Source organism: Vespa mandarinia, chromosome 14 (genome assembly GCF_050613455.1).
Source record: "Vespa mandarinia isolate Hongniang chromosome 14, ASM5061345v1, whole genome shotgun sequence".
Classification (NCBI taxonomy): Eukaryota; Metazoa; Arthropoda; class Insecta; order Hymenoptera; family Vespidae; genus Vespa; species Vespa mandarinia.
Window position 1 is genome coordinate 1,285,001 of NC_140823.1, and position 10,000 is coordinate 1,295,000.

Below are 10,000 nucleotides of genomic sequence, written 5' to 3' on the forward strand. Positions count from 1 at the left end.
ACACACACACACACACACACACACACACACACACACACACACACACACACACACACACACACACACATGGGAAACTTGATTGGCATCATTTTAAGAGGAATTCAATAAACCAAAGTCTATATAAATAACAATGAGATAAGATCAACTAATGAAAGTATAGATAATATAATAAAGGAGATATAGCATTGGTTAAGTCTGGTCTGGGTCGACTTGCTGCGGCGCAACATCGATTTTCCCGGGTCATGGTCGAGCATCGATTTTCGCACGACGCTTTAACCCTCCTCCTACCTCTTCCACCTCTTCCTACTCTTTTCCCTCTTCCTCTACCTCATCCACCTCCTCTGTCACAAGTTTTACCCATGAACGAGAGGTTACGTGTGATATTTCCCAAAGAAAATCGGAAAGCTCAAAGACAAATCTGTTCGATATTTCAATTTCTTCCCCCTCCCCTCTACTCCACTCCCCTTCCCACAATCTCACCCATCCATTCTCTCTCTCTCTCTCTCCCTCCCCCTCTCTCTCTTTATCTCTTTTTCTTTCTTATTAGCAATAAAGACAAAAATAAATAAAAATGTTCATAGATACAAGGAACCGGGAAAATTTTTTAAAATTGTACGTTATATGACAAATTATTGTTTACTAATATATACTAAAAAAGAAAAAAAAGAAAAGAAATTAAAGAAAAAGAAAAAAAAAAAAAAAAAAAAATAAAGATTTCACGATTTTAAAAGTTATTATTATTGTATTACTCTTCTTCTTCTTCTTCTTTTTTTCTTTCCTTTCCTTTTTCATTTTTTTGTAATAATTATTCCATTCATCTTTTATTCATCCTATTGCATTATTATTTTTGCATTAAAATTCAAATAATCATGATTAAATATCATCGAAGATCATGGAAGATCATATTCAATGAGATAATAAACAATATCGTTTGATCGTATCAGTGTTACGGTGTCAATCGACGTACGAATGATTTTATCGAAAGATATTAAAGTACGATTTTAAAATGATTTTTCGATACTGATGCATGATTTATAAATTGTTACTAGAAATATGTGTCTTGGCTGTTGCACCTTATATAAGTATATATACATATATGCTTTTATATATCCAGTATAAACAATGGATATATAAATATTATTTTAAGGAAATCTAATTATCATAATATATATATATATATATATATATATATATGTATATATATATATATATATATGTATATATATATATATATATGTATATATATATATATATATATGTATATATATATATATATATATATATATATATATATACAGAGAGAGGGGGGAGGAGATAAAAAAAAGAAGGAAAGATAGAAAGAGAGAGTAGGATAGAAAATAAGCAATTTAGATTAAACAAATATAGAATTTCTCCCTCCCCCCCTCTTTCTCTCTTTCTTTTTCTCTCTCTTACAAATATTAATTTTTTTTTTTTTTTTTTTTTTTTGTTTTTTGTTTTTTTTGTACAAGGATCAATCCACTTTTTCTTTTACGTTTGTAAGTTCTTTTATAAATCATTATTACATATAATTATAACGTTATAAATTTTATTATAAAAATTTAATTGAAAATTTTTGATACGTAAGAAACAATAATTCATTAATAATTACAATAATCGTCATATCCGGGATGTAATTGAAAAATAATTAACTACTATTAAACTATTTAGTACTTAGTACCAATTACATTATGAATGATAGTAATCATGTAATAACAATTACTTTTTTGCTATGTAATGTCATAATAAATATTCGAACCAACAAATAACAAATAAACAAATAAATAAATATAAATACACACACACAGTCTCTCTCTCTCTCTCTCTCACACACACACATATATATATATGTAAAATTATGTTAAACTCACCCAAATACAGCCAGGATCCTGTACCATGAAGGCCAATAATTCTTTGAAGTGCGTACCGAAACTTCTTGGATAAGTCGTTGTGCCATTTTCGCTTACGTCGTTGATGCCCTCGACTATACTCGTATGATTTGTTCGCCATGCTGGATCCTTTACAACTTGAGCGGCATAGTAAACAGAACAAGATAGTACGGCGAAGCTGATGGTCGTGTAAACACGTAAATTGGGCACGGGTACCCGATCTAAAAATTCCATCGGCATGTTCGCGTCACTTTTCTCTCTTTTCTGTTCTTCGTCAATCGATATTTCCTAGAGATATTTATACGTATCTGCAATAAAAAAGAGAAAACAATGTGAATGAATAAATAGAGGAAAATGTTTTTAACTTTGTTCGAAGATTTTCCGCGACGTAAAAACATAATGACGTTTTTTTTTTTTTTTTTTTTTTTTAAATATATTCCACTTCTACCGACTTCACTTTTGAAACTTTAAAAAATATAAAATATACGTTCTAATTTCGTTGTGATATTTAAAGAAATAATATTGCTACATCGTATATATTACCAATAAAAAAAAAAAAGAAAGAGAGAGAGAGAGAGGAAAAGGAAGAGGTAGAGAGAGAAAGAAGAGAAAGGAATAAATAAATAAATTAAATGTTGCAATCTGAATATACTTCACATTACGGACAATATAATTATACTTTCTAATACTAATCCAATATAATATAAATTATATTCTCTGATCGCATAACGCAATCTTTTCATGTCTTTAACATATATACTTCATACATAATGATTATATATATGGTATCTCTGTTTTCGGCTTAACAAAAAAAAAAAAAGAAAAAAAAAAGAAAAAATAAACAAATAAAAAAATAAAAAAAAGAAAGAAAGAAAATGACCAACGATTCCCTTGTGATTATTATAAACTTAAATCGATTTTAATCAACCTGTAATTTATGAGTCTGGTATATGTTTAATTAATAATTCATTAGCTTTCGTATGAGACAAAAGAAAAAAAAAAAAAGAAGAAGAAGAAGAAGAAGCGAAAGAAGAAAATACATTCGATATTTAACATTGTAAAGTCAGTTGGAAAATAATTTAAAAAGCGATCAAACGGTCTGATTCAATAAGCTAGATCGGCATGAATACATGCGCGTGTGTGTATGTGAATGTGGGTGTATGTACATGAATTTCAATGAAGGTCGAACATATCGTCAGACATTTATCATGAGATATAAATAATATGTGAGATTTATAAAGAAAAAATGATAAACGAAAAAAAAAGAAAAAAGAAAAAAAAATTCGTTGTTTAACATTTTTAAAGAACTGTATCGCTTTAATATTTAATAATTGAATAAATTAATTTAATTATTTATAAAATGAAAATCATTGTTAAAATTGTTATGCCGCGTGCAAAATCAAAACGGATATCCTTAATCTTTTAAACATACCTTAAACTATTTCTTTCGATGTTATTCATGATTCTCATCAGAAACATTGAAAGAGAAATACATACAGACAGAGGGAGAAGGAGAAAGAGAGAGAGAAAGAGAAAGGGAGAAAAAGAAAGAGAGAGAGAGAAGGATAGAGAAAGAGAGAGAGAGAGAAAGAGAGAGAGAGAAATAGAGAAAGAGGATAGAGAAAAAGAGAAATAGAGATAGAAATACGGACGTACATGCTTTAGATATGACGTAATTAAGCAATCATATAACCGCTTTGATAAATAATCTATGCGCATTTCGTTTCACGAATTTATTATATACATGTATGTGTGTATATATATATATATATGTATATACTGTATATATATATGCAAAACTTCATATATATATATATATATACATACATAAATAATATGTGCTAAATCTAACGAAAGCTGATGAAACTTTAAATAAATTATAATTAGTTCATTCATTAGAATATAATTAAATCAAATTTGTGTAAGACGTGAAATACAAGTTTAGTTAAGAAACTGTTAATTATCGTTTCGCACGTATATGCGAATGTAAATAAGACGGTTCCTTTTTCTTCATATAATGCATTATATTTGTAAAAAATAAACAATTAAATTATTTTACTAAGAAGAGAAAACTAACTAATTAGTTTTCTTTTTTCTCTCTTATTAAACATAAAATATTCTTTATTTTTTCTTTTTATTAAATAGATAATACATAGGATGTATCGTGGAACTAATTATAAATTATTTTCTGCAAATAAAACGAATTTTCTTTTAGATTCTCTAGTAATGATTATGAATTATTCTCGAATAAATAAGATAAATTAATGTTATCGTACGTAGTAGGTCAAGAATAGAAAAAAAAAAAAAAAGAAAAAAATAAGAAACTGAAGCATTAAAAAAAAATAATAATAAATAAATAAATAAATAAATAAATAAATAAGATAGAAAGGAAGAAAAAAGAAAAAGATAAGAAAAAATGGGAACATTTTGAAATCTTTTTATCAAGTGTTTCTTTGTTTTGTTTTTTTACAAAACTTACGCATGCACATTGTTGTATCTGATTATATTCATATTACAAATATTCAATTATAAATAATCTTATAGTTATTAAATACCTCGCGCAAAATAGTCATTGCAAATGTTTACATTAACCCTTAGCGCTCGAGAAATGACAATCTTTATTTATGCTAAATATTTCGTTACCTTCATGAAATTCATAAATAGATTCCTTAGCTATTTATCTTTTTTCATAAGAAATGTAAAATGATATATCTTAAAATGTAGATAAGATAAAATTAATCTCAAATTTCGCTGTGTTTCTGATAATATCCCTGACATTAGTTCAGATACGCGATGATCATGGTAAAAATATTACAAAGTTTTGAAGCCCTACAAAAATGGATTTCAAGAATGAAATTAGCTTAAGTGAACATTAATTGGATTTTCAAAAAAATGTTTAAAAAAAATTGCAGAAATTATTATTACAAAATTATATTTTGAAAGATGTAAATATATATATATATATATAAAATATTAATTATATTAAATTATATTAATTATATAACATATTAAGATATAACATTTTTATAAGTTAATTTATAATAAAATTTATAATTAAATTTATAATAATTTATAATAAAATCATTTTATGTCACCTGTATAGTACTCAAATATGAGAAAAATCATCTCGAGTTATTACTTCGCCCATTCGAAAAAATCGTCGAACGCAAATGATTAAAATTATTTTTCATTTCATTTGTTTTTACTTTTCTTATTTTTTTTTTCTTTTTTTTTTGTTTTTTTCTATAATCCTAACAAAGTTCTCTCGTTTGTGTTTTTTTAAATCGTTGTCGCGTAATAAATAATAAATGTTTGCGGATCGATAATTTCTCGTTCAGAATAAAAATAACGATCGTACGAACATTTACTAATATTCACGACAATGAAAGTAATTAGAAATACTTTCATCAATCTCGTTCGTTAAAATTGATCAAATGTTCGAACGTAAACGTATCTTCGTTAAAAAAAAAAAAAAAAAAAAAAAAAAAAAAGAAAAAAAAAAAAGAAATTTTACAATATAGATAATAACAAAGATAACAGATAATACCAACAGTGTGTCTAATCTATTTCAATTGCCTCGTTTTCTATTAACCAAAATCGACAATAATTAAAATTAATTTATATTAAATAGCCACGATCAAAATAAAAAGATATTTATATATCGAATAATGTTCGTTTTTATATAACTATTAAAAAAAAAAAAAAAAAAAAAAAAAAAATAATAATAATAATAATAGTAATAAACGAAAAAAAAAGAAGAATAGGAAGAAAGAAAAGAAAAATATCGAAAGTAGAACATTAAATAGCGTATCAAGTTGCTGTAAACGAGTTTCCCTTTTAATCTACTATGAAGCGTATAATTGAAAAATTATACTAAACGAGTACATATACCTTGTTTTCTATATACATATATATATATATATATATATATATGTATATATATATATATATACCTACACTATATATATATATATACCTACACTGGTCATTACCGAACAAATAAAACCGAGCTGAATAATATATGTACCATGTTACATATGGACATGTACGTCATTATTATTTAAAATAGTCTTATTTATTCTGTTCAGTTTCTTCGATAAATTTTAAAATTATGAAGGAAAAAAAAAAACTATACGTTTAGATCTAATATATAGATATAATAAAATCTTTCTCGATACTTCGTCAAATAATTTTTGCGAGATTACGGGCACAGGAATTTTTTCTTTTACAATCTAAGAAAGAAGAGGTAAAAAAAAAAAAAAAAAAAAAAAAAAAGAAAAAAAAGAAAAATAAAAAGAGAGGAAAAAAAAGAAAAAGAAGACGAATTACTTAGAAATTAGTCTCCCCAAAAAAGGAGTAATCGATTTTTAAAAATCATCTAATAATATTCTTCGACACACAATCTATATTATAATAAAAAAAAAAAAAAAAAAAAAAAAAAAAAAAAAAAAAAAAAAAAGACAAAAACAAAATAGAAAGAAAACGAAGAATGATAAAAATGTTCAGGCAGAAAAATCAATTCGTAGTTGTACGTGATAATATTTTACAAATACAGTTACATAATCGTAGGAAATAAAAGTGATTTATCTATTTTTCTTCTTTCGAACTAGCATGATTTCTTTTTTTGATGTCAAATAAATGTCATTAAAATTTAAACTATAAAGAATAAAGAAGAAACGAATTTTTATAAAACTCGTATTTCTAACAAGCGCGCACGTGTCTCTCTCTCTCTCTCTCTCTCTCTCTCTCTCTCTCACTCTCTTTGTGTGTGTGTGTGTGTATGTGTGTGTGTGCGCGTGTGCGTATGCACAAACCCAGGTAGAATTATTTCTCATATAAACGCGAACATGATTCTTTCGAATTCAATTTAAAAAAAAAAATCCTCGAGTAAATCCTTTACGTAACATTGAATCAAAAATTATTGAAGAAATACAATCATGAAATAGGAATCTTACGATGATCAAATAAACGTCCGAAGATCATCTTTAAAATGATATTTTTCTTGAGAAAGAGCTGTTAAAATCAAAGTTTGAAAATCTTTGGATATAAACCCGATAACGAGACTAAATCATTCTTGTGAAAAAAAGAAAGAAAAAAGAAAAAAAAATATAAGAAAAAATAAACAAGAAGACAAAGGCAAAAAGGCATTTACTTATATGTAATTTACATATGCATGTAAAACATTTGACGAACATACGTCAAGATTTTCTTCTTATGGAATGATCTAACATAAGTTTGCAAGTAAAAAGAGAAAGATGGAAAAATTAAAAAAGAAAAAAGGAAAAAAGATATTGCATATGAATACGATGTGACTCGTATCAATCTTTTTTGTTGATTTATAATCATTTTAATGATTTATATACTAAAAAAAAAAAGATATTAATATTAATATTAATAATAATAATAATAATAAAATAAATGTAAATCGTGAATATCGTTGAATGAATATAATAAAATAGAAATAGAATGATTTGAATATCTACGAATATGTACGAATATGTTTTTTTTTTTTTCTATTTCTATTTATCGATAAATATTAACGATTAATGACATAATTTTGTTACGTATTAAAAAAGAAATGATATAACATGAAAGTTATGGTATTGTTAAGAATAACCACCGTATACAACACTATTATAGAGTATACTATTATAGAGAGTATATAATTATAGTATATTATACTCCATATGTACATATATACATATATATATATATGTGTGTAGTATAATTTATTTAATTTATGTGTATTATTATTACTAGTTACAATTGGTATACCAATACGTAAATTATATTATTATAATATGAAAGTAATATTGTATAATAGTATATATATATATATATATATATATATAAGTTATATACCTCTAATATTATACTAATATTATTAATATTATACTACTTTAAATATACCATAGTATCATTACATTAACCAAATTATATTTTACTTTGTTATAATTTATACTGGTTATACCTAAAAAGAAAATAAAAAAAAAATAAAAAAAAAAAATAAAATTAGAAAAGAAAGATAAAAAAAAAAAGAAAAAAGAAAAAAAAGAAAAAGAACAGAAAGAAATTCAGATATAAAAGAAAAATTAATTTTCCAACGACAAAACTACGAATTAAAAAAAAAACCTCATAAATATAAACGTACAATGAATATGTACGTATAACTTGATAGTTACATAATGTTATAAACATTTAATGAGTATGAGAGAGAAAGAGAGAATGGTGGGGGTAGGGAAGGTACAGAGAGAAAGAGAGAGAGAGAGAGAGAGAGAGAGAGAGAGAGAGAGAGAGAGAGAGAGAAAGAGAAAGAGAGAGAGAGAGAGAGAATATTGATTAGAAGCGTTGTAGACAAACGTGTCGAGAAAAACATATCGAGAGAATCGTGAAGATGTATTACTATTTTTAATACCAAGAAGAAATGAATTAAGTTCTCCTCGTTAAAGAATGTAATCGTGACAATCCTACATAAGTATAGAAGGCGGGCGCGTCTCGCTTTCATTATCTGGGATGACGACCTTTTTAAAAATAATACTACTAATACGTTTCACGACAAGGGAAGTTCGTATTAACGAAAGAAAAAGATAGAGATAGATGTTCGAAAGTGGAACAGTGTGGACGTATAAGAGAGGTTAACTCTTTCAGTTCAAAATTAAACGTTTATACAGATAAATTTTGATTCGGTCAAATTGTTTCGATTAAACTTTTATTCGACAAATTGACTTATTTTTATTTCTCTTGCTTCTTTTTTGTGTTTTTTTTCTTTTTTCTCTCTTTTTTTTTTTTATCTTCTTTACATTTTGTTTTGTTTTGTTTTGTTTTGTTTTTTTTTTGTGCATACGCTTGTTCGAATATATATTATTTAAACAAAATTATAATAAAATATTACTTTTAATATTTAATATTAATCGTTAATATTAATATATATATATATATATATATTTATATATATATATATATGTAATATTTAAAATTATTCGACATAAAATATATTATTTTATTAAATAAAAAATAAAGTATCAGTTATCATAAACAGAAGAAACAATCTTAAAAATATTTATTTGTAAGAGAGGGCAAGAGAAAGAGAGAGAGAGAGAGAGAGAGAGAGAGAGAGAGAGAAACAAAATAGATATAATTCAAATAATTTTTTATTTGGATAAAAATATTAAAAATATTTGATTGAATAAAATCTTATATAATATGTTTTTATTTAGAACATTATCTTCGTAGTAATAAGATAATGATATATTTATGAAATAGATATGCGATTATAGTTTGATACATTTAATGTAAATTATGATGAAATACCAGAATTTGATTTACTTTTATAATCGTTTCGTACTTCGATTTTTACCTTTTTTCTTTCTTTTTTCTTCCCCTGTTCTTATTTCATTTTCTTTTCTTTTTCCAGAAATTTTTTGCACATTCAAACATTTCACAAAGATCTTAATTATTGCGACACATTTATCGCACATTCGTTTACATATTTACACATTCTCCAACATGTGGCAATTTTATCAGACTTAATAACGTACGTCATTCTACGGAAAAATCACTTGTGATGTCACTCATAGGAACTATTAACTATCTTAATGTTTTTTATATCGACACTGAAGAAGAGAGAGAAAGGAAAATAAAAAAAAAAGAAAAAAAAAAGGAAAGAAAAGATAATAAAGAAAAATGATACAATCACATGAGTCAATCGCTTTATTGCAGGATTATTTTCTCATGCGTTCCTATATATATATATATATATATATATATATATATATATATCCTAACAAATTCAATTTCAACAAATAATCAATTCGTTACGAACGTAACGAAAACTAATAACGAATAACGTATAACGAATAACGGATTGACGATTAACAAATAAAAACGAAATTAATGAAAATACGTAGATGGATTTCATATATGACCACTTGCAATTTATTTCCAAAGATATATTATCATTTGAAAGATCTATAATTTCAAAGAAAATGAATGAAAAATAATTTCTTTTAATAAAAATTAAAGAAATCTGATACGTGAATCCATGTCTAATTCTAAACGATCTTATTCATTCAGAACGATAAACATAAAATATA

At 25.0% G+C, this 10,000-nt stretch overlaps 1 protein-coding gene across 1 annotated transcript in view; it reads right to left on the bottom strand.

Annotated features, from left to right (window-relative positions):
• Positions 1 to 10,000, bottom strand: part of LOC118439949 (E3 ubiquitin-protein ligase AMFR) — a 44,826-nt gene that overhangs the window by 26,587 nt on the left and 8,239 nt on the right. The window contains exon 3 of the mRNA XM_035862240.2: positions 1,890 to 2,215. Within this exon, the coding sequence (XP_035718133.1) occupies positions 1,890 to 2,147 (258 nt within the window). The 5' untranslated portion in view covers positions 2,148 to 2,215. The remainder of the gene's footprint in view (positions 1 to 1,889; positions 2,216 to 10,000) is intronic.